Source organism: Polyodon spathula, chromosome 21 (genome assembly GCF_017654505.1).
Source record: "Polyodon spathula isolate WHYD16114869_AA chromosome 21, ASM1765450v1, whole genome shotgun sequence".
Taxonomy (NCBI): Eukaryota; Metazoa; Chordata; class Actinopteri; order Acipenseriformes; family Polyodontidae; genus Polyodon; species Polyodon spathula.
The window spans coordinates 29,788,673-29,814,660 of record NC_054554.1 but is presented as its reverse complement, the minus strand read 5'-3'; the positions used below and the strand labels follow the sequence as shown (position 1 = coordinate 29,814,660).

At 42.1% G+C, this 25,988-nt stretch overlaps 1 protein-coding gene across 3 annotated transcripts in view; it reads right to left on the bottom strand.

The window, feature by feature from the left end:
* The window catches only part of LOC121296360 (protein kinase C alpha type-like), a 105,415-nt gene that overhangs the window by 26,972 nt on the left and 52,455 nt on the right, over positions 1-25,988 (bottom strand). The window contains exons 4-9 of one of the 3 annotated variants that reach the window (XM_041221843.1): positions 16,054-16,165; positions 14,791-14,919; positions 6,943-7,099; positions 6,309-6,443; positions 6,008-6,101; positions 5,624-5,653 (exon numbers count right to left, since the gene is read on the bottom strand). In XM_041221843.1, the coding sequence (XP_041077777.1) occupies positions 5,624-5,653; positions 6,008-6,101; positions 6,309-6,443; positions 6,943-7,099; positions 14,791-14,919; positions 16,054-16,165 (657 nt within the window). Of the gene's footprint in view, positions 1-5,623; positions 5,654-6,007; positions 6,102-6,308; positions 6,444-6,942; positions 7,100-7,300; positions 7,428-14,790; positions 14,920-16,053; positions 16,166-25,988 lie in introns of those variants that run through there. The other 2 variants (XM_041221844.1, XM_041221845.1) reach the window with 2 other exon arrangements.

The following is a 25,988-nucleotide window of genomic DNA, read 5'->3' as shown; positions in this document are numbered from 1 at the left end:
GCCTTGCCTTGCCTTGCCTTGCTTCAACCAAGAGTTGGATTCTAGTGAATCGGGGTGGCTCTCCCTTGATGAGGAGGATGGCTCCACCATGTCTCATTTCTCACTGACGGATTTGTGTTACAGCAGGTGGGTCTCAAGCTGCTGTGTCCAGGAACAGTCACACGGCAAACACAAGCACTGCACACACTGCCCCTGACAGAGCCCAGCGCTGCGTGGGTCCTGTTCTGCCATCTGCCAAGAAGCCTATCAAGATCTCTGCATGCCGCTGGATCTTGCCAGGTTGACCTGTCAAGGCTTTTGCAGCAGTGTAAAGAAGCTGTAATGGGTGCTGTGACAGAGACTGTACCCGTGTGGGCTGGTACTGTGCATGCCTGTGCAAATGCATATAACGGCCCCCTCAGACTCGTCTATTGGTATTTATGGCACAGAAGGTTGCCATCTAAGGCATATGTTTGTTTGTTTTTTTTAATCGTATCTCGGCAAGCATTATGCACAGAAATAAAAAAGTCACAATATTGCAAAAAAAAAAAAGCAAAAAAAAGCACAACACACAATAGACAGGAGACAAAGCAATTATTACAAGCACTGAAACTAGAACAGAGTTTTACTGTCACACACCCCAAAAGCATATGCAGAGACGAGCTTAACTGAGTCAGCATAGAACACACGCACAACTGCATTACCAAGTACAGCATGTCAGACTGAAACAGCTTTGAAAAAAAGGGAGCTTCAAAGCAGGTTAAACTCTGCACCCACATGCTCAAGAAAAAGATTCACTCTGAAAATCCAAGTCAAGCAAGCTCATCTTACTTCCTTCAGGACGCACCTTATCAGTGTTCTCCAGACTGTGATCCTGTAACCATACAGGACAGGGCACTTTATAACTGAGCAGAGTCATACTGCTGTGACCACTGGCTCAGACTGTGATCCTGTAGCCATGCAGGACAGGGCACTTTATAACTGAGCAGAGTCATACTGCTGTGACCACTGGCTCAGACTGTGGTCCTGTAGCCATGCAGGACAGGGCACTTTATAACTGAGTCGTACTGCTGTGACCACTGGCTCAGACTGTGATCCTGTAGCCATGCAGGACAGGGCACTTTATAACTGAGCAGAGTCATACTGCTGTGACCACTGGCTCAGACTGTGATCCTGTAGCCATGCAGGACAGGGCACTTTATAACTGAGTCGTACTGCTGTGCTATAAAAGTCCTCGCAGGATTAAACGGTTCACCCTTAGGAGCACAGACATACAAATCCTAAAAGAAACATCAATGATGAACTTTTCGATTTTCTCAATACCTTCAATATAAACTTGTTCCAAAATATTATCGGGGGGGTGGGGTGAGGGTGGGGGGGTGGTGAACCAAAACGTTTTGGACTTTCTCATTTTTTTATTATTGTTATCAAAACGTGTTCATGTTTTTTTCATGCATGACCTTGCTTGTGGAACATACATCTGGGAATAAAAATAAAGACGAAATAAGGAAATAAAGGCCAGTGCTGTGTGAGAGGCATCAATATTGCCCCCTTGCACCATTGCATCTGCGGGGCAGTAGACAGCTACTGTAGCAGTGCCAGGGGAGGCTTGAGAGAAGTCATGTTATCAAGCTGCAGCCACGGGGGTACTTACAGCACAAAGAACATGGTGATATGCACTACATTCCAATCTCCCCAGCATGGGGATGAGATACAGGATTTCAGCATGATTGCCTCGACCAATAAAGGAGCCTGGGCTGGTCTGTCAGTGTTCACAGTGTTGTCATGTCTGTCTTCTGTGTGCTACTGTGCAGAGTTTCTGAACATACTGTCACAAAGGATCAAAGTATAATTACATGAGGTTAGGACAACTCTGGTCCTTGTCTGCGCTTAGTTAATGGAGGGGAAAGCCTGCCATCTGGTGGTATTCCTGCTACCCTTAAACACACTAACCCACGCCACCATAATACTCTGCTTCCAGCAACAATAGGCGATAGGACAGGTGTTCTGGCTTTACCAGGGCGATTTCTTTCACTATTTCTAGAACTCTGAAAACAGCAGTTTAACTTAAGAATAATAAATGTGTGTCTAGATGTCTCTCCTCTCTTCAGATCATTGAACCGGTACTGAGAGTCTATAGAAACCCTATCACTTCTAATCAACTCTACAATTGATATTTATACGAAAATGCATTGAAGGATGAGGGTTTCTTTGCTCTGCTTCCAGTTGCCTGGGTAACAAGCATTGAGCACACAGAACTTAGACTAAAGCAATATTTTTCTTAAAGCAAGCTCGCTCTCAGTCAGTGGTTTTGATAATTCCACACAGCATTTCAAACGCTGCATCACTGAAAACAAGTCATGAGTTCTGCTTCTGAACAGCACATTGCACGTGTAACGGGCAGCACAGTGTCAGTTAAAAGCTCGAAAACCAGGAATGCAAACTAGCCCGGCTCTTTTGCATTATGGTTGAGACACTTGTTTGCAGACGCTGTGTTTTCTGAATAATTCTGCACTGCACTTGAAAGAATTTCCTGCACTCTATTCTTTTTTATTTTATATCATGCACCAATTCGTTTCCGTGATCAAGATTCAAATCTGTCCAGAAGCTTCACAGGTTCAGAGCATCTGTAAATCTCTTCCACATGGCTGCACCACCCTGAGCACTTTGGTTCCCGTGTGGATTTGTTCCTGCAGTTCAATACTGCAGCACTGGGGAAGCAACTCAATCGTGCAACACCTGCTGAACTTTATTGCAGCTCCTTTACTGAGCCTGTGCACAGGTGGCACACACATGCCTTCCTTCTTTATAATGAGAACAGCTTATAGAAGAACATCTGCCTCCTAGAACAAGTAGTGCAGAAGATACACCCTCACAAATCAGAGTGGACATGAACACAGAAATGCAACTTCCAGTCTAGGTCTTTACCCAAAGATGTGTAGAAGGTGTAACGTGAACCCTCTATCCAGGTTTATATAAGCACCACATATGAGCACAAAGCAGTTCATTAAAATGACGAGAAGTCATTAAGTAAAAAGTAGGTCCGTTTCATCTCAGTGCAGTGTAACAGCTGAGAGCAGCCCAGTGGCTTTCTTTTCATAGGCATTTGCTGCCATCTAATGGTTCATCTTGTCATTACAATGAATGGGCGTCTTATGGGCATTTTGTCATAAAAACATTATTATTATTATTATGATTATTATTATTATTATTGCATACATTGATTACTGGTTGGCGGGTTTCTTATAGACAAGCTTGTTTTACATTCATAGTTTTCTTTAGAGATCTCTACTCAGTAAAAGTGGCTGTGTATGTTTTATTATTATTTATTAAGTATTTTTAGTTCAATTAGTGTTTTTAACTAGTAGTATCAGCCACTATCTTGCTAATACCCTATCGAAAAAAATGTATATAACATTTTTTATTTTTTTTTAAATTGGGACCCTTTTTTGAAAACAAGTAGCCGATTGTTCGCTTGATGCAGAGAAGACAAACTCTGCATTCATTTCGACTCTTAAGCGGAAATAAATTGTTAATCAAAAACATTTCCCAGACAAAAAGAACCAGCGCACAGCACAAAGGGGCTTTTGTGTGCAGGTGGTGAGCTGGGTAAAAGTGCTTTAGAAGAGGGGCCAAATGAAACAAGATGTTGCCAGGCACTAAACCCCAGTTTAACATAAGAATCAGGAATAAAGCATGCTCAGCATAACTGCAAACATACAATGGAATAGCGTCATTAAAAACAATACCTGGACGTAAATACACATATGTATTTCTATAGAATTCTACAGGATTTTTTTTATGTAAGGGATTGACACACTGGACGAACTACAAATAACAGTTAAGGCAGTTCACAAATTTAACGCAAGCTGCAAAAGGAATAGGGCCTGCAGTAATGATCCTGCTGTGATAATCTTGGACAGGAGGAGCTGCTGTGTCCTCCTGCTGCCTTCATAATGACTGTGCTATTCCTGTTTCCAGGAGAATAATGACAGTATTGTACATGGCAGATACACTGAGCCCCTGACCCCCTGTCACTTTGACATTTCCAGAGAATGACAACATCAGCAGCTATTTCCTTCAGCTCTCCAAGCTTCCTGATTGGAGAACGATGTGGCAGTTTAACCCTTCTCCGCCTGGGTTGCAGTGGGCGTTCTACTATACATCACAGGGTCCTGCTCTGTATTTGCACAGCAGTTCTGACTGCTTTGTAGAAGTGAAGCCACTGATGAGGAATTGAAAGTCCTAACATAAGACAGGATTGCAGGTGTGAATAAATGCTGAAACCACACTGCAGACGTCACCCTGGTAACGAGTGCTGTTTATCGCTGGAAAAGCTGCATCAGGGCTTTGGGGGCTGTGCATTGTGTTGCGAAATGTTTCAAATGTTTGGACTCACTATTGAAGAAACAGTATTTAAACATCTATTCATTGCGAGAGGCATTTGCATGCATGTACCCACTATCACCCATTATTCAAATAATTCAAATAGCATTCAAACGATGAACAATTCTTCCGGCTCTGGTCCGAGACAGTCATGACACAGTGCACGGTCCGTACACCTCAGTAAATGCGTACAAGGCATGCCAACTTAGACCGTGCTTACAGGGAAAATGAACCTTCTATAGTCTGTTGATGCAAAAGACTAGTAGAAGTAAAACACCGCACAGGAAAACAACTGCACAGTATTTCTGTGATGTGCCAGTAATGTGTTGTGCCATTTAAAGGTTGTCTTAATCCAAGTAATTAAAATCCACCGTCAGACCTCTACAGTACCTTTATCACACTTTCCATTTGTAATGCAGAAACTGAAGGCATGGCACTATAGCCCCCCATTTTAAGAAAAGCAGGATGGCACAGCGTGTGTTAGCTGTGGGTGGGGTCTCTAATAGAATGGACAAGCTGGACTTCACAGCGATAAGGAGAGCAATATCAGAACGACAACGCAGCTCAAAAAACACCTGGATTGTAAAAACCTCAGGGACCGCACCTTTAACAGCACTGGAAATGGGAATGATGGAGACGTGACATTTGAACTCGGGTTTATGCAGCGATGATCAATGCCGTCGCAACGCCCCAGTGAACTCACAGCTGAGCTACTAATTTACTAACAACTGGTTCTGTTTGTCCGTGATCATCCCTGGCAGTGCCCGTGCAGGCCCCTGGCACCCAACACGTGCGCACCGCTGTAAATCAACTAGCACAGGCGGACGAACAAATCGAAATGTTATATTACAAAAAATAAATACAATTAAATGCTTGTCTTGAACATCACTTATATTTTTTAAATGGTGCAAATTGTATTTAATGTAAAGACCTTAAATAAATGTGGTATACTGTACTATATTTTACCTTCCAGGTATTGCGAAATAAATAATAAATTACATTCTCAGAGATGTATATTTTTTAACACTAAAATAAATAATAGATTGTCGCATTTTAGGATGTTGCTTGTATGCTATTGCTGAGTTTCAGAACGACTAAAAGCAGTCACGGCTCCCAGATGTTCCATAAAACTAAAACCCACAGCAGGCGTTGGCTCATTGTTAGTAAATTGTGTCTATTTGTAGCAGCAATAACTACAAACAGCAGTGACAGAAAGTGTGTGAGATACGTGATTGAAACACAAAGGAGGAAGATCTACCTTTAGGAAGTGGATATTAATATGACAGCCCTGAAAGAGACAGAGGAGAGAGAGACAGAGAGAGAGACTGTGGAATTAGTAGAGGGACCGTGCCAAGCAGCTATCGTTAACAATAAGACAATGTGGAGCAGAGCGATGAGAAGAGCTTACTTTAGTAATAAACCTACCCCTTTTAAAAGTTTACCACGTGCACGCTGCTTCTGCACTTTACCTAGCTCTTTACCAGAATCATCTAAGGGAAATTGAAATAAATTGCGGTACTCAGTTGTTGGGTTCTAGTTTTGCAATTTTAAGATGTTTTTATTTAAAACTCAACTCAATTATCACACAGCATGACCGATATCGGCGTAGCCTTTATTACCCTAGCCCGGGCCTGGGTCTCACCTCAAACTTCTGCCTGAGCTCCAAGTTCCCATCGTCAGCCTCAGAGATGGGCACATTGTAGTACTCGCCCTCCTCCTGGTTCAGCAGCTTGAACCTGAACAGAGGGGAATAAGAAACAAGTGAGGAAACTGTAGCCAGCTAACAGAGGCCCTGGTGAGTAATGCAAGCATGAAGGAACCAAGGAAACAAGGACTGAAAGAAAGGAAGGAGGAAAAAAGAAAAGAACGAAAGAAAGAAAACGAAAGATAGATAGATCAGACAGACAGACAGACAGCTCAGGCTCAGGGTTACAGCCCCTTACCAGCCACACACAGGGGACTTGATGAGCTCGGACACCCCGAAGGAGAGGGAGCCCATGAAGTCGTTCCTCGTCGTCCGGTCCCAGTCCCAGATCTCCACAGACAGGCGCCGGTCCTTATCTGTGGGCTTCAGTTTACTGGAAACAGAGCAGAGGGGTGATGTGTTGAAACAGTGCCCTCGTCAACTTAGCTGAAAACCTTTTTAGTGCCGCTTCTATGTTTGAATTGTCAATTACAGCTAAACAGCTAATTACCTGCATTACACAATAACTTCCAAGAACTGCTGGGGACTTTTTGAAGCAGTTCCCTAGAGCTCAGTTGTGGGGAAATGCTGAGCATTACCTTCAGTGTGTAGGACAAAACATTTAGTCTCCTATAGATAAAATGCTAATAACAGTGAGCACTGCAGCACAACACAATTCCAGTGTTACTAATGACTGCATTTATGATCTATTTAGTAAAAGTTAAAAAAAGAATCCATTTCTTATATCCATGCATACAGTAAAATGAAAGACACTGCACTGATACAGAGGGGAGAGGTTAACTGGGGTTCAGTGAAAAGCAGGTGAAGCACAAGGATCTGAATGACACAGGGAGTCTTGAAATGATATGGACTCCGCAAGCTTACAAACTCACAATGTGAAGGATTCGTTCCAGTTGGGGTTGAGGCAGGAGCGGATGGTTTTGGTCTTCTGTTTGGTTTCGTTTTTGGGATCTGGGATCAGCTTCAGCTTCACGTAGGGGTCCGAGGATCCATTCGGGTCCATCGGAATCAAGTTCTTCCCCTCTCCCACTTTCAGAGGAAAGAAGAAAACAAACTGTTACAAACATTAAAGAGAATGAAGCTCGGGAAATAAATAAATAAATCAACAGAAACAAACCCTTAACTTGTGGAATTGAAGAAAAAAGTTTATTTTCCATAAACTTGTGCTGATCACGAATCGCAAAATGTAACCACAGTTTTCTGCAGCAACCTACATCCCCAGGGCCTCACCTTTACACGGTCCTCCAATGATTACAGAAGCCAGCAGATGTGTCATTGTCTAATAGATTGTCAAGGTGTGCTTGTAACTTTTACCACACACAGTGCATGCTTCTCGTCAGCATACAGTGAAATAACTATTATCCAAAATAAATGGGAGCAGGAGGTGTTTGGATAAACACATTGTGAACTGGGAACCTGTTTATATCACTTTGCCCATCAAGACATTTAAAAAAGCCAGCACTGTACTGAAAATACCAGAGGCGGTTGAAACAGTTACCGTGACAGCAAAGCAGGAGAGTTCTGCACAGAACAAGGCAGGTTACCACGGGGGGCTGTTTGGGTATATAGGGGAGTTTACTGCATCTCAATAGCTTTGGGTCTGTGTACAGAATGGTCAGGACTGAGCAAGGAATGCAATCAAAAGAAGATCATCTGATTAACTGCCTTGAACGCCATGTACTCTAAACACCAAAGCAACTCTAAACTGCTTAGCCAGGTTAAATAACCCTGCCAGAGGTGACAAGGGATTCAGGGACCTGGGAAAACAGTACGTCTATTTCACACACACTGCTAAAGCCACCAAGTCTCGTTTCATCCGATATTTATCCAAGACTAGAGACAGACAACCCCACCCCACCTCACCGAATCTCAAGTTTGATCTGAGATCCAGCATCACACCTCTGACAGGCTGCAGCTTTAACTCATGAGTTCTTTTTTTAAAGCATGTTTAAAAAGTGTGTTTTTCTTTTTCTTTTTATGTTTAAATGCAGTTTGATGTACGTGAAGCTTTTCCAGACTGCTGTGAAGCATTCGTTAGCAGGCTTGTAAGTTAGAGTTCTGTGTGTGAGGCCCTCTCTGTCTCAGGAACTCTGTCCTTTAGAGAAAGGATTACATACGAGGCAGGTGGACATCAGATTCAATTAATACACAAACTCCTGAGCTCTGTGCAATTAGACCATCAACGTGTGTGCTTTACTTCTGGTAGCGGTGGCGGCTGGCATTTTCACTAATAAGCCTTTGATGAGAAGCGCATGCTGGGTATTCTCCAGGGAGTTTACTGCAGGTCAAGACTAGAGTTAACCAACACTCAGTGGATTAATGGGCATTACCTTCAGAATCAGAATCTGGTTTAATTGCCTCTTCAATTGCATCACTTTTCTCTGTAGTTAGCAGTAGCACACATTCGGTAGGTTCCCCAACTGCCCACTTAAGAAATGCATTTTATTTGACTTGTTTTGGGGGACCGATGCGCATATCCAATTATTTAACACATTCATATCTTGGGAGATACTTCAGAAACAACAGCACAATACTGAACTTGTATACAAGGTGCATTATACTTTTAATATTCACATGATACTTTGTGTTTGTTTGTTTTTTTTGCAATGATACATGGTGATATACAGTATCAAGATTAATCTGTACAAGCATTTAACACAATATTAATGCCTGCAATTCCTTCATTTTCCCATCGGAGGGAGCAGGCAGCTCAGAATATGTAAACTGGAAGAGAGGAATCACCTGAAAATGAAATAACAAGGAGATCTGTGTCTGTGGGTGCGGAAGAGGGAACCGTGTACACTAAACAGGTATTATGGACACACCAAGTAGTAGTTGGGTCTAACTGGAGTTATTTCCAATACCTTCTTCATGAAGCCTGCTGCTTTCAGCCTTATCTGCTTTAATCCCTTTTTCATGCAGTGAGATCTCTGTTCTGGCTATGATTTCCCTGAGGAAGCAATCGTATCTTGCCGGTGCTGACTCATACAGCTCAAGGGAACACCCCAGCTTCCACTGCTGCCGTCTTTATCTGCTACCTGAACATGCTCTGGCACTTCTGAACTGCACCCTATATATATATATATATATATATATATATATATATATAGTATATATATATATATATATATATATATAAATAAAATGCAAGGACACACACACTCACACTAGTTAGGGCATCTTAAATTGACTGTTGCATGTAGTTTTATTTCCTCTGGGAGTATTTCTCGCTGTCAATAACATTCTCCCCTTTCCATTCTCTTGCTTGCATAGTGCTTGCCCACATGCATTTTTAATGCAGAGCATCCTGCAGAATTGGCAAGAGGCTTCTTGTTCCTGCACACTTGCAATACTCTGCGGGGTCATCTGACAAGCATGAAGGCTTATGAGAGACGCTTTGCCCCAAGGCAGCATGTCCTAGTTGATTAGCGCATCAATTTGAAGCCCTTCGCCTCCTGGTTACTATGTTGTATAGGAAGACATTGAACATCATGTCATCATTACAAGATGAGCTGCTGTAATTGGCACTAAAGGACACCTCAGCTGTCAGTCTGTCAGGGAGGGTAAGTACGTACTGAAGCATGCCTGTTCAGTTCACAGTAAAATGATTTGCAACGAAACCCTGATTACAGGTTAGAATCATGGCAGTTGACCTTGTCGGTCAGGTAGCATTCTTACCTTCCAGCAGTAAGATCTGCTTTCTGATTCAGCCGGGTAGATTAAGCCAGTGGAATGTAGTGCACGGTTTCCCAGGATTGCGATTGCAGCTCATGAGTTAGCAAGCTGGTGGGACCTGTGCAGCTGTGATGTATTCACAACATGCAAGTCGTCTGTGATGCTTGCATAAGGCTTCAGCGCTGCCACTGTGGGTCTATCACTGCCATCCATACAGCCTGACCAAGCCAGCTGTGGTGACCTTTGACAGCATGTACAGCTGCAAGCGTGTGCTGTAAGTGGTGTAGGAGTGAATGAGGCTTCTGATTTTAAGCTAAATGTCTTGTTCTTGGTAACGCTTCTAAGGTCTAATGAAGAGAACACTCTCTACCGATTATGCGAGATTAACTTGCTTTTAGGAACACTTTTTAACAAAATAGTACTATTCATTAAAATCTCAACCTAACACAATAAAAACTTTATGATAATCACTTTACTAAAGCTAATATTTTAACGGCTGGAGCTCAACGGTTGCTGCTGGAAGATTGATTATTTGAATAGGAGTTACTTCCGCTTCCCTGTCTCTTTCACATGTTTCAAACAACAGTGCAATGCAGCAGGAAGCCACAGCATTAGGCAACAGAAACAGTAAAGCAGATCTGTTGGTTGAGAAACAATTGTAGTTTGACATTTTATTATACAAAAAGTCTAGCCTCGATGCTCCTTTCTTTAGAGAGTCCTGTCCCTGCAGACGCCAGTAGAAGCGTTCCAGGGCAATTAATATCACACTTCAAATGATAACCCGCTAATTAGTGGCAATTATAATGCTGCATGAAAGAAGAGCCTAACAATATCAATGTCAGGAATGGAGCCCGCACAGAACGAGGGCTGCACTGCCAAATATTTTAATAACCTGAGCGTGAGAGAATTGCCATGAGAATCAGTAGTTAGCAGGAACAAAGCTGTTCCTCTCCTGCCACCCTGTTGTGTTTGTTTATAGAAGCAGCAAAACTAAATCAAACCTTCAAGCAAGACTCTGGCACAAAAACACCCAGATGCTTTCATTTTTAGCTGCATCTCTTTATTTCTGCATCTGAAACTTCGGTGTCATCCAAAAGGCCCTTCAACTGCATTCGCGTAAACAAAGAAAAAAGAAACTTGTTTTTGATCCCATCACAGCAAAACAAGAAACAAAGATCAGGCCCCGAAGCTTGCTTTGTTAACGCTGGCGTGCAGAGGACATCTGGCGCTTCCTGATAACATTGTCTCCTCTGTAACCTTGGGAGGCCACAGTCCTCTGTGAAGGCTTGGATTACATTAGCTTGTGACAGACACTACGGGGTTCAGACACTCCCACACTCATGGAGGCTGCTGGCTTCTGATCTGTTTATCAAGAAAAGTCACACGCACTCACGCAGAATAACAAAATATCACCTGGCCAAGCGTCTTCATAAAGCATGTCACCTACAGGGCTTCTATTTTTCAATCGATGTACTTGAACGCCACCTTGTTACTCATTTAGAATCCCTAAAAGCTAAAACCTGAAGCTCAAATCTTTCTTTATTTATTATCTGGGCTTAAATAAAATGTGCTTCTGCAGCTTTTTTAGTTTTTCCTTTAAATTAACAAAGCTACTCTTATAAGTGACTTCTCCTGCCTAAACTCAATATTGAGGCTTTTTAACGTTGTCACTGACTGCGTTACACACATTGCCATAACCTTGATGAATGTCCTGCACCCCAATTGTTTTTTTTTATTTTGGTTTTTTGCATTTGTAAATTGCATGCTTCCATACTTCAGGACTGTGCTGTGAAGACACTGAAAAAGACTTCTAGTCCAGACGCCTGTCATCAGGTTGTAGTTTCTTTTAGTTTCTAAATTCAGCACCTTTGAGCGCTCAATAGCTAAGGATCACGGAATCAGACAGTTTCCAACTGCATGTCAAACACTGCCCTGAGGAGCATAAGGACCGATGTCCTTCTCCAGGGCGGGGCTGTGAATTAAATAGTCCTTTTACTGGACTAGCCAAGTACGAGAATAAAAGTAGCAGACGTTTTGAAACTAGGAAAGCCTTACACTGTTGAGGATTTTCCATGAGAAAATAACAACCAAGCCGCACTGTTTAAATTCATCATCTACAGAAGGATACAGTCTTGGCTAAACACTGATTCATTTCAGCCGCTGAATTTCGTATAGACGTGTTCTACGTGAATTCTGATCAGATCCTTATCTGTGGCAAAATTCTAATTGATGTTCTAATTAATACGCTTGAGACCAAGTTTAGTTTGGAGCTGTTAAATCAATCCTTCATTTTTTGCTACTTTAACATGTTGTTGTAAAGAATCCCTTGGTGTTGTCACGAAAGCTTTGTAATTTGGGCCGTTAATGTTTGCTAGTACAGATTGCTTTTTTGTTCTACCTAACTTGTCCCCGCCCCCCCTTCACCTCTGTGAGAACAGGCACTGCTTTTCGGAATCTAGTACAGTCTCTGATAATCAAAATGCATGGAAAAGCTTGAAACGTGTGTCAAGTGGAACTCACAGAACAGGTGGGATTGTTATGCTCTACATTCGGACTGCACAGAAAATATGTTAGGAAAGAAAGTTTCAACTGCATGATACAGGACTAAAAACGGCTAGAGAAATAGACTTTACATTTCTCTTTCTTACACTGCCCTCAATAAACCATTGGTCTTTGCTCACGGACAAGAGTTCAGCATAACATGTTGGCTGTCCCATTTATTTATTTCTCTCTGTTGAGAACTCAACATGTTCACATCTCACATAATGTTGCAATATCATTTCGCCCTGCTTCAATGAGCATCAGCCCTCAACTCAAAGATTGTGAGGCAGGTGTAAGTGCGGCCCTTTTGGTCTTGCAATGATGTTTGGAAGGATTTGAAGTAGCTTAAAATGAACCTCCTTGTGAAATGTGTATTAAGGTATGCAGACAAACCCGTCTTCCCCTTGTCTGAGACAGCCCTCTCCTCATGAGAGTCTGAACTCCAGAGTCATGCTGTTACAGTATACCAATCGATGTGCATCTTTTACCTGAAGTAATCCATGAAGCGCTGTGCCCTCTAGCTGGGATTGGGTAGTTCAAACATTCACTGCAGGCAGGCTCTCATCTGCTTTTACACCTTGACAGTTCCAGATTCAGTCAATACAGTGAACACCTCTGCAAAGATTTATAAAAAATATTTCCCCTGCAAATATGAAGTCACAGCCTGAAATGGACTCCGAGATTGGTGTTTGAAAATCGACGTACAAATGCAGCTACAAAAGGATCTATTTTTCTACGAACGATCGATCTTGAGCTGGAGAATCATAGAAGACAGTTCTGTACTGAGTGTGAAGCCAGTATCTCAAAATATCCCCAGTCTTTAAATCTGTAAACCAAAAAGTGAATTGAGCGCAACATGACACCCATTTTGGATCGCAGTGACTTGTACAAGGTTCTCTCGTGGGGATGCTTAATTCACTTGAATATCTGCTTCGCACAATAAACAGCTTTGCATTGTGACGCTGTCAAATACTGTGTTCTCGTTCTTGCTCCAAGCCAGGCTAAGGGGAGCTAAGACATCTTTTTAGGACCACTGACTAGGGATGGATGTGGCACCATTAGCTTGTTTGTAATAGATCAATACCGCCCATAAACAGAACTGGCTGAAAAGAACTGCTGGCTTACTGTTCTCCTGTAATTGTCAGCGTCGTAACTCATTGCAAAGCCGACTGTCATTACAGAGCATTGCTTCCACTTTCACAATAAAATAATTGCTCATTACTCTCTCAGCTCTACGTTTCAGAATAAACAGAAACAGACTCCACCGAGTAGAGAGCCGCAGAGTGGCGTCCACGCTGTGAGGAATATTTAACAAGGCAAGACAGCTCCACACCTTGCTGACCTTATTCTAGGTAATACTTCAAGCTCTGCATGAAGCTCATTACATCCCGTGCTGCATGGTGCTGCAGCTGAACCCTCTTTCTGTGGCATCAATTGATTCTGGTAAGGTGCCAAGAGCAGTGGATGTGTCCCATACACTGTGAAAGGACAGAGAAATACAACTACTGTTGTATTTTCAATAGTCGTGGTGAAAGTGAAAGCTAAGGGACCTGCAATCGTGCACGCTGAACAGCACTCCATATTCAAAGAGCAGGCATTGCCAGTACATAACCAGCTCACAGCGCAAGCCTCCCCACTGGTAACCATCACTGCATACTGATATTTACAGCGATTTCTTTTCTTTCTATTTCTACATCTGTCATCTCTTTTCAAAACAGGCTGTATAAAATTAGTACACTTCAATTATCTGAGGGGGATTATTATAACCCTAAATAGACAAAAGCGTCTAATTGCATTGCACAGCTGTTATCTTGATACTTATCTGCCAATTACAAAGAAGCTCATTAAACTGTATCCCAACGGCAACTGAACAGTGCTGTATGCTCTGCTTTTCACAACGATACTGTTCTCTACACACGCACACACATATGCACACGCAGATGTGCACCCACACACTCACTCATGCATGCACGCACACACACACACGCGCACACATGCACACGTTATATGACTTATTCCATTAGGTCATGACAACGTGCTGCATCGATAAGCTGTTTATTTTTCATTTCCCCACTCCTCCTCTACTTTGATCCCTCCCTCTTTCTTTCCCATCTTTTTTCATTACCATTTTATTCTGACTATTTCTTCTCTTCATTTCTTCAAACCTGTTTTATTCTGCTTCCTAGTAGGTATATTTATCATCTGTCATCGCAGATTTATCCGATGGCTATGATTTCTGGGGGGCCTTAGGGAAATCCAGATAAGACATCTTTCATTTTCAGAAAGAATTAGTAAGAGAAGTACAACAATCAGACACTAAGTCACGCAGACAGACGTTTAAGTTAGTGTCTAGAGTGCACTTCCTCAGTCTCAAGCAGAGCGACGTTGATGAAGGCACAAGCTGACGCGCCTGTCTGCTTGACTTAGTATCTTATAGTCTTACCTTGCCATTGCGATTGAGCGTTACCATGGCTGACACATCAGAGACCTCTGGGTTCACATACCTGTGACGTGCAGCTTGTCTCCAGTCACTTCAATCTTCAGAAACAGCCGTCCTCTTCTCTCTGTGAAGTCGGTGCCACAGAGACTGGGCACGTTCATTACACACACCTTGTGGACATTCATATCACAAGCTGGGGAGAAAAGTGGTGGGGTGGGGGTCACTTTGCAGTGTAAAGGCAACAGCTAAACAGGGAGCATGTACTGTACAGTGCTGTAAGACAAAAACAAAAACACAAAACACATGGACCAAAACCAAACAGTCCAAAATCATCAGAAGGTGTGTAACGTTTTGTGCCTTTTAAAAAAATAAACCAAAAATAAATAAATAAATAAATAATGACATTAATTTTACTACTGTGACATATTGGACAGGCACGGCTGTGGTAACAAACATGCTGTGCTTTGTAACCCGAATGTGGCTTTCAATCACTTTCTCCAGACTCGAATGAAGATATCAGCAGACACTAACACCAAATTTCACAATTTTTACCTAGACTGTGTTTGAGGTGGGTCAATCAAAAAGGATGACATTTGTTCTTAAAGAAGTATGCAGAGTGCTGCGCACAATCTGCTAGGTTGATAGCAGGTCTGGCTCCCAGGTTAGCTGGAGGTCTCAACAGGTTAAATAGATCTAAAATATGTTGAAATAGATCTTTTTTCCCAAGCCTAACACTGTTTGTTGTACACTCTCCATTTACCGGATTAATAGAGACAGCATTTCCAATGTATTTCCCACCACCCAGCAGAGGAAAAGGAGCACAGAAAAGAGTTGGAAACACAAGCAAGGGCTAGAGGGGAGGAAGTGGAGCCTTTGACTGTTTTAATAACTTTATCTGACAGGGCAGACCCTCTCTCTGCCTAACACACAGTGCGCGTGAACGCGTGACAACCAGCATGTGAAGTCAATTCAAACAGCGCTTAACTTCCTTTAACAAGGAGACTACCATGACTGTGAACCCGGGGAGAGGCATGCCCGTGACCGCAGACCGCGCTTGTTATTAGCATCAGCCTTGTCCTGGTATTTCTCAGTGGAGTCCCTGCAGACATCATTTAGTCCTAATGGCTCTCTTCATTAAACGACTGCGCTGGTCTCAGGAGGTCATTAATAGCATTTATTTTGTAATCTTCCGAAATCCAGCAATGCTAACAAAAGAGACATGAGTTGCAATGTATCAAACAGCTGAATTACAATTTGTCCAGCGCTCGGGGATTGCAAATCAATACCAAGCTTAGTAGTTTTCAGGCTAAATAAAAACCAAACCTACTGTCACATTTCATCCCTTGGTGAATGAGTCCGTAGAGTAGCGAGCCGCAGTGATCACAAAACGTGGGGCTTCCATACGTGTGGATTTTAAACTTGTGCTTGCTTCTAGGGTCCTGCAAAGAGAGGAGAATGATACTTTTAAATACACAGACACCTTACAATGTTACGCAGACTGTTACCGTGCCAATTTTCAAATACATTTTTTTTAATCAAAAACTGTAAATCAGTAACAATGCTTTGTGCATTTTATGTTTAATACATGTTCCTCTTGATAGTTTTTACACTTCAGCATTTTTTGTGATGTATACAGAACTCTGAACAGCAGGTAGACGGAATTTCGGATGCCTAATGGTTAGATAGCAGCCTCTGTTTGCCCTGAACTTAATGGAGATGCACAATTTTATTAGAATTCATTTTTGTTTATCAAATCATTCTTTCGATACATTTCCTTCAAGATCCAAAATCACACAAAAGCCAACAGACAATCATTTATGAGGAGCACTGGGTCTCATTGCTGGAGAGTGGAACGCAGCCTGCGCTTGCAGCCCTGGTGTTTGGTCTAAAGGACAAACAAGTACACAGATTGAAAGAATATGCCAGACCTTTGTTTTAAGAACAGCTCTGGTATATTTTTTAGCAATTATTTACAAAGGATATCTCAGCTGAGACACAGCATTACAATTCCTACTGCACTGCCCTGTAACCCGACTGAAGCAAATCTCATCTGTCACTCAAGCCAGGCCTTGAGGCACTGAGGCAAAGGATCTTGGGTAGCCCCGAGCACCCAGGACTCCCCCTGGCACAGCAGAGCAGGCTGGCGGCCTAATTATTAAACAACTGGAAATGACTGGAATCCTAGGAAATTATCATTTCTACTAACAAAGAATCCTCTTGTGTTAAGATTCAGAGATTGAGCTGAAATCCATTAAAACCAGGGGTTCCAACTTATGTAAAACAGAGAGAAATCACTTTTCAAACCTCTCCTGGTTCTTTAGATATGTATTTATCCACATGATACAATATATCATTTTAAATCAGTCAGTCTACGATGGAACCAGCTCCCTTGGATAATGATGGATTCATGGTACCAACAGACACGTTACGTTGGACCGATCCCAGTGCAGAGAGAAATATAAGCTGCAAATAACATAGAACATCATCTTTATTTAAGCAGGATGGGTAATAATGATTTCCTCACTTGGAGACATTACCTATTGATTGATGCTTTGAGGAGCATAATTGCTAAGCCATTAAACTGCAGATAAATAGCTCCGTTTACCTGGTGCACTTCACTGACATAGACAATGGGGCGTCCTCTTTCAGAGCACAATACTCGTTGCCCATCAACTACAGAACCACTCAGAGGAACATCCCACCCCAGCAGGTGCATCTCCCTGTTCCATGCTGCTCTGCGTGATTTGGGTGCACTGCTATTCGGCTGCAATACCAGTGGATGGTTGCGCTTGCGTTCTCCAGATGACTGCTGACCCACAACGTGGGAAAGGTGCCTTTCAAAACCCTTATAGCTACAGATGGCATGTGTTCAAGTCACCTTAGGTTTTTTTTTTTTTTTTTTGTATCCTGACTTTCAGAAGTGTGAGTTATCTGAGCATTCCACAGCACTCGATTTAGCGTGCTGGCACAATCCCTCCTGTGAGTTCTGGAGCTCATCGTTTTTCCTTGACACAGAACGAGATTTATCAGTGTTGAACCTCTCTCTCTTTGTTTTTCATGCTTGCTCTGTGCTCTGTCATGCCGCTCCCTGGCTCACTGGACCTTGTCTCACTCATCAAGCTGACACAGAGCACCCCCCCGAGGTGTTCTGCTGGCAGCTCGAGTTGTGTAGGGGTTACCCTCTCAGTCCAGTGTTCCTGCAGTTGTGTGCACAGGCCATGTGATACCCCAGGGCCTGGCCTGGCTGTGCCAGCGGCCCGCCAGTGACCTGCTCATCCTGTGTCACTGAGGGGTTTGGAACAGGGCCAGCAACAGTTACTGACCTTTTGAAAAAGTCTTGGAAGAAAAAAAAGATTATATATGTGTGTGTGTGTGTGTGTGTGTGTGTGTGTGTGTGTGTGTGTGTGTGTGTGTGTGTGTATATATATATATATATACACACACACACACACACACACACACTCAACCGTACATGAGGTTTGAGATACAAACCTTTTTTCCTTCGAGATGAATGACAGGGTGGCAGCACACGCCCGTGATTCCAGCACCACTCACGAGCACACACCCTGCAGGGGCATCAAAGTAGCTGTCGGTGCTGCCTGGCCACCCACTGACCAACCAAGCAGAGCAATGCTTCTCCCGTTCACACAGCTATTATTAGCATGCAGAGTCACGTTTCTCACCCCCCCACCTCTCTCCTGTGACCTGTCATAATTACCGAGCTGTCATGTAAAGTCTGAGACTTTCAGTGAGTCATAGCTTTTGGCCCCACCGAGTTTGTGTTTTTTTTTTCTTCCAGACTGAACCATGACAAAGGCCTCACCAAGGTACAGAGGTGCGTGACACTTGCAGCCTCATGTAATGATTTAATGAACACTTGCTGTAGCAGGGCTATATTTAGCGGTCGTGCACAATACTGAACACGGTGTGAAACCGGACCGCAGGCAACACAATTCCCAGAGCAAATGATGCTAGCTGACGCATGCTGGGGAGATTTGTCCCTGTCCTGAGTAACGATTTGCAGCGATCCTGTTTACTCGGTTCTTCTGTGAATGCCCCAGGTATGTTCTCAGCCAGGTGCAGTATCATGCAATCTGGACTGGCCCTGGCATTATGTTTGAATTACAGAAGCTTAGTCCATTAGAAAGTATAGATTTAATTAATAGAAGAAAAAAAAAAAGAAGCTAGTAGCAGTTCTGCAAAATTTGAGAAGATGTGATTTTATTATGAATCCCTGAGAGACGTTTGTTGTTTTTTTTTAGATCTAAGAGGAGAAACTGGGTTCTACTTAAGAGAAAAAGCAAACACAAGTTTGAATTAGCCAACTTGCCCTGTTACTAATCCCTGTGACGGGTCCCCTGGCTCCATGCATGACACCTCCCTTCAGCACTCAGCTCGCACGGTATTATTAGATGAACACAGATTTTCTTTCTCTTTTTTATAAATGAGGATTCCTATTACTGAAAAGAAGAACCACAAAGCTGTCACTGTACTTTCACCCCAGAGCGTTCTTCTGGTTTAACCTCAGGAGGTAAAGATGCCAGACGGGCGAGGACTGGGAATCACTTCTCACTTTCGACTCAAACTGACCTGCTCAGCATGCCTCGCTCACACTCTCAGACTGCCATCACATCAGGTGTGACAGACCCTCGGTACCACCGCTGGGTAAACACTGCTCCATGGTGTCAGTCCGTGTCAGACCAGCTGCCTGTTGTACAAGCCTGCTTAACAAAGCTCAGCGTACACTGGAGACATCAGGGCCATGTCACATCTTATAAAACAGAAGCAGCCAAGCCTCTGCTGTTGATCCAGCTTAATTGTTTCTTTGCTTGTCTGTAAAGCAAAACGAAGTTACGAACCCCACGCTTACAAACTGGCCACAGCGCACACCAGCCATTCAGACTAGTGAACACCATTCCCAATGACCCTGTATCGTACCCAACACAGCCAGGCTGATTACTAGTCTGCGCTGACTGTGTGCAGACTTGGTATATTGGAGACTTCAAGCCTACACTGGGCAACCTGACCCCTGCAAATAAATCCACAGCCTGCTCCCTCAGACAGACCAGACCGAGCTCACAGCAAACCCTATCAGGACTCAAGCAGCTGTAATTGTAAGCCATGATAGACGATGTCTTTAGATAGGCACCCTGTACTCTGACTACAAGAACATATCAGCGTTGATTTGGGTTCTTCAATACCAAAACGGAAAACAAAAGAAATAAGACATAAGCAGCTGTTTCGTGGTATAAGAGTTTCCCTCGGATCGAGGCTTCCTCTGAAAAGCTACTGCTGAAGTTGAATTCTAGGTATTTCCTGCTGAAACATAATTCCTGGAAACACTTCAATTCAGTTTATTGTACTCGGCAGCCACAAGTACACTTGGCATCTCTTCCTACAACTTTATCAATTGCTGATTTACTTTCATAAAATGCCACACAGCTCAGTTTTACTGGACGTCCATTAAGCTTTGTCCCTGCAACTTGCACAACTGCAATTCATTTTGTTTACCGACAGGGGGCAGCAAATACACATCTTGTTATCAGGCATGCCAGCGATTTACCCTGTGCTGAATTCACTCCTACATTTTATATGACACATTTTCAGAATAATTGCTTTGAAAAAAAAGAACAGAACAGAGTGATTGTTTTTAATGTACATGGAAACAAACTGAAAGTAATTTCAGGAAAATGTCAAAGTGTAGGAGCATGAACATTGCATGATAATAATGCATTACAACAGATTGATATGAACTAATACGCGATAAATGCTGTGCTGTTAAATGCACATTGAACTGCAATAAACAACGGCATCCACAGTGCAGTGCATCGCAGAATGGAGCGTCAAAGGGTCTTACAGCAGCTGCCTGACTGGACCTACACACTGCAATGAATCGGTGAATTGTTAGATCTTCAATCAACTTCAGTATTACGAACAATGCTGTTTTAGTTTTTTAGGACTTGAACTTAGACTCCACCAACTCAAATGATCATGTTTTGCCAAACGACATGCCTGCTGTTACTGTTAATAGACTCCCTTGTATTATGTATATCAATTATAAACAACTTGATTTACTTGTAATAAAAATGCAGAAAAAAAAACTTTTCGTTAATGGTTGCTTGCTGTTGTAGACCACCATCAGCCCTGGCAAGCACCTTAATTATACTTAGTGAATCACTATATAAATTCTGAGTCTGTTTTATTAGGACATCTAAATTGGGACATGACTAAACATTGTGACATTGTTAAGCGTCAGCTGGACTCTAAATCTTTTCCAAATTATAACAGAACCTACTAGATTTGATAACAAGCTACCTGAGAATACAACTCGAATTGATATTATTCTTACCAGTACACCTTTGAAATATCAATCAGCTGTCTTTTGTGAGGACTTGAGTGACCATTTCATTACAGCTTGCATTCGAAACGGCTTTATAGAAAGCTTCCTTCTAAGATTTTATTAAGTTTAAGAAGCCTATTTACAAGATTTAGCATTATTAAACTGGAGTAGAATTAGTTTAATTCCCCTCAGTTGATGATGCATCGGCCTTTCTAAAGATACTTTTAGTAATATTATTAACAAACATGCGCCAATCAAAGGGTTAGAGTTAATAATCTCAGTAGCCTTTGGTTTAATTTTGAATTGTCTTCTTTAATTGAGCAACACAATCTAGCATGACAAAAGGCAAGGACTGCTAAGGATCATGGAGATTGGCTTTCTTTTAGGCAAACCGGAAATACTCAGGTTATTAGAAAGGCTAAAGTAGATTATTATAATTACCAATTTATTAATCTTGGGAATAATCCTAAGAATGTTGGCAGACAGAGTTAAAATGATGGAGAATAAATCCTCCTCCACACATGAATACAGTTGTTCCAGATAAAATGTGTACGGTCGATTTATTTAATCATGATTTTATTAAAGCACTATACGTTTGATAAGACTATAGGAAACTACTGTTAGCTGTGATTTACTAAAGCCTGGCAATACTGATCTGTCTCCTTGTCCTTCTAGCTTTGCTTTGCAGGCTGTTACTAGGTGGTGCTAGCTGAGTTACTTTTTTTTTTTTTTTTTTAAATCAGCAACCCATGTCATTTTTATGCCTTTGTCTTATCTATTTAATCTTTCAATTCAAACAGCTGAAATTCCCGCAGTCTGCTGGGAAGGGCCAATTTCTATCTTATCTTGTTTATCCAAAGTTCTGGAAAGAACCGTTAACAAGCAGTTAAGTTCTTTTTTAGACAGTAACAATGTTACATCAGGTTTGCAGTCTGGTTCTCGTTCCGGGAACGAGTGCATCACAGCAGCTTTGAAAGTTTGAAATGCTATCGTAACAGCCCTGGATAAAAAGCAAACTTGTACAGACCTGTCAAAGGTGTCTGACACTGTTCACTGTGTCATTCTTTTAAAAAGGAACGGCACTGGTTTCAATAAGGACTCTCTTGCATGGTTTCAGAATTATTTTTCTAATCGGGTTCAGTGTGTAAAATCAGACAGATTTGCCTCTCAATCTCTTAGTTACAAAGGGAGTCCCACAGGGCTCTATTTTAGGTCCTACTCTGTTTTCCATTTCTATAAATAACGTGGCTCAGATAATAGGCAGCTCTTTTATCCATCTTTATGCAGATGACACAATTTATATTCAGTAGGGTCTTCTGTGTCCTGCAGCATAGTTTTAATAGTGTCCAACTGGCTTTTTTGATTTCCGTCTTTTGTTGAACACTAGCAAAACGAAATGTATGATGTTACACAGAAAAATAAATTGCAGTGGTGTTTGTAGTGGAGAGTTATAAATATCTTGGTATATGGCTGGACAGCGCATTAAATGTTAACATACATACTGACAATCTACAAGTTAAAGTTTAGTCTACATTGTTTTTTTCTAGTTCTAGTTCAGACGTCAGTTCTCCCCATTCTTGATTATGTTGATGTCATTTATAGAATGGCCTCGAGAATCACTCTTAGGAGGCTTGCTGTCTTATACCGCTCAGCGATAAGATATGTGACGGGTGGTCCTTATCAAACTCACCACTCCAGTCTTTGTTCTTTACATACGAGTCTGACCCATTGGTATTTATTAATTTACAGATCTCTGCTTGGTATAATTCCTATTTATTTGCATAATTTGTTACATAATTTAAGATCAGATGAATTTACTGAACTAGTCCTATAAGTTTTTTGAGACTGCCCATATTTTTGTTACAGTTCAATCAGAACCTTTAGAAAGTGCGTACACATCAGCGCCTGGAATTCGGCATCTTGTATTTGCTGTTGGCTGTTACAACAGCACAGTCCCGATCACATCCCTGATGAAAGCAGCTTTGTTTTAATTGCACAGTGCCCCAAATCCCAGGCTCTCACAAGCTCTCTAATTAGCACAGCAACAGCCCCTCAGCACTGCACTGTACACTAGTTAACAGGAGTGATGCAGCCAGCTGCAGTTAGTCACGTCCGCCCACACACAGCTGATACACATGGACTGGATTTCTCTCAGCGATCACTGGTTATTCTTTAATAATAAATGTCTCACTGCGATTACTCCTGCACCTCTCTCTTTCTTTCTTTTTCCAGTATCATTATTGAAAGGGAGGGTGTTATAACAGTATCATTATTGAGGGAGGGGTGTTATGAAAGGGACGGGTTGTTATAACAGTATCATTAGTGAAAGGGAGGGGTTGTTATAACAGTATCATTAGTGAAAGGGACAGGTTGTTATAACAGTATCATTATTGAGGGAGGGGTGTTATGAAAGGGACGGGTTGTTATAACAGTATCATTAGTGAAAGGGACGGGTTGTTATAACAGTATCATTAGTGAAAGGGAGGGGTGTTATAATGGTATCATTAGTGAAAGTGAGGGGGTGCTACAGTATCAATTCAACGCAAAAGAGATTGCTGGCATTATCTACCTGATTTCCCCTGACTAAACTTCAGAGCCTCAGGAACTATTGATTGAGCTGCTCAGAAGGAACTCTGCATACCGTGTATACCGTGACTTTGTTTTTCAAAGCATTGCATTGCTATTCAGCATCAAGTGAAGGAATTTGCCAAATAATGCTTCTGATATATACATTTTCTTCTCTGATCAGGGAGAAACTTATCCTACATTGAGGTCAACTTCCAAACTAAAATGACTGGTCAACATACTGCATCAGTCTTTAACTGAAGTATCATTTCCATTGCGTGGGTGAGCAGCATGTATTTTAGATTTGTTTTGTTCTCACATTTGGGTACTTCTGTTTTTCGTTCCACGTAATCTGACTTCTCCAACCTCCCAAGGTATGCTCCCTAGCTATCTGTGGACAGGTGGACAACAGGTTAAGAATGTTACCTTAACTTTAGCACACAATTGCATATTTTCACTCTAAATTTAAAAAAGTATGGTACTACATTTCTAAAAAAATACATCTTTAAATCCTGTCAGTTTTGCAAGTTTGTAGAAAATAGCATCAATAATAATTGATGTTTTTCCCCCTACATTCATCCACTACTGCCCAGAGTCGTTTGATAAGCAGGGTTTGCAGGGGTGACTCACGGTCAATAGTTTGTGCATCAGACGCTGTTGTGTGCCCGTAGCAGGATTCAGAGCGGTGTCGCTGTGACCAAAACACGCAGCATGGCACTGTAAGCAGCGCAACTGAAGTCATACGACCTCCGGATCCAGACTGCTGCAGAAGATGAGAAAGGGCTGAGCAGAAAGTAAAGAAACACTAAAAATTGTATTGGAGATGCAAAGAGTGGTGTGGGAGGTTCAGAGTTCAACGGGCGACCTCAGTTCCAGTTGTGAAGCCAATTTTTCGCCCCCTGAACCAAAGCAACGAATGTTTCCAAGCAACGGAACACCTGAGACAAGTGAAGACTCGCCTGAACTCACTGAGCGCTTGACCAGCAGAGGTCACTACAGTGCGAACACTCCCACGTCGACATTACTCTGTAACACCAGGGGAGCGTAAAGGACAATGCATCGCTCCCTGGGGGTCTCCAGTCAAGATCGGCAACTTGGGTTCGAACCACACTCGCATTACTCTCCCTGCCCTGCCTTTACTTGGGTGATCCACTGATCAATCTAAATGCATTTAACAACAGGGCATGTGTCAGCTGCTATCTTCAATCAAATTAATAATTATGATGTGATACCTTTCATTTCATTATTACTATTTCCTCATTATTATTATTTTTCAATGAATGAATCAGAAACAATATCCCTGGGAGGAGAGAAAGCCAACACAGCCTAGGCTACCAGTGACATTTCCATTATTGCTTTCTCCCGGGCTGACGAATGGTGGGATTAAGGATTGGTTAAAAAGCACGTCAGAGGAGACATTGAGGTATTAGCAGCTTAGAAGGGATGAACACAATTCCCATTGTAATGGCTCTGCACTGTTCCTTACAGGGAAAAAATGCATGAACGACAACTCTGTTTCATTTTCAACTGTGTCCTCTGCTCCTGCTTTCTGTGCTGTGTTAGTGTTACTGTAACCGTGTTTAACCTTTTAGCAAAACAGTTTCTTTCTCTTTCTTTCTTATTTCTTTATTCATTAATTCACTTACTTTTCACAACAAGTGATGGGGTGTCCATGTTTTGGCCTTGGTAGAATCGCATACTGAGTAATGCCATCTCTGACACACGCCTCAGGCTGCTGTTTTGTACGGCCTTGGTTCACAAAGAGGTGGTTCTAACAGAAGTGTGTGTGGGTAATGCAGTACAATGCAATGTAATGTAATGCAATGCAATGCAATGCAATGCAATACAATGCAAACCGTCACTGGTGTGCTGCTGAAATGAAAATTCCTAACAGACAGTAAAGGAAGCTGTTTTAAATATCCTCCATATTCACAGTCTTGTGATACACTACCCAGTCACAGGCAAGCACACATTGCAATAATGAATGAAACAGTGAACCTGAACGCAATATCATTTTATACTTACTGGAAACACTTTGACAGGGAAAATGACTTAATAGCTTATTAAGTAACACGTTGCCAAAGCAAGCTCTTCAGCTTCCTGTTCACTCTGAGCTTGGCAAGACCTCTTGAAATTATCACAGACTTCAGGGCTTCTGAACTCTCCCACTTTGATATTCAAAGCTGCATGATTTCAAACAGGCCCCTGCCTTGTGTTGGTGTTTACTAATGACTGGCTGTCTGTCAGTTTACACAGGGAATAATAACACGCTATTTCTTTGCAAACTTCTGCAACCCCAACAAGATTTCTTTCTTCTCAGCAAAACACACGTGCACAACACAAGTCTTCTAATATAA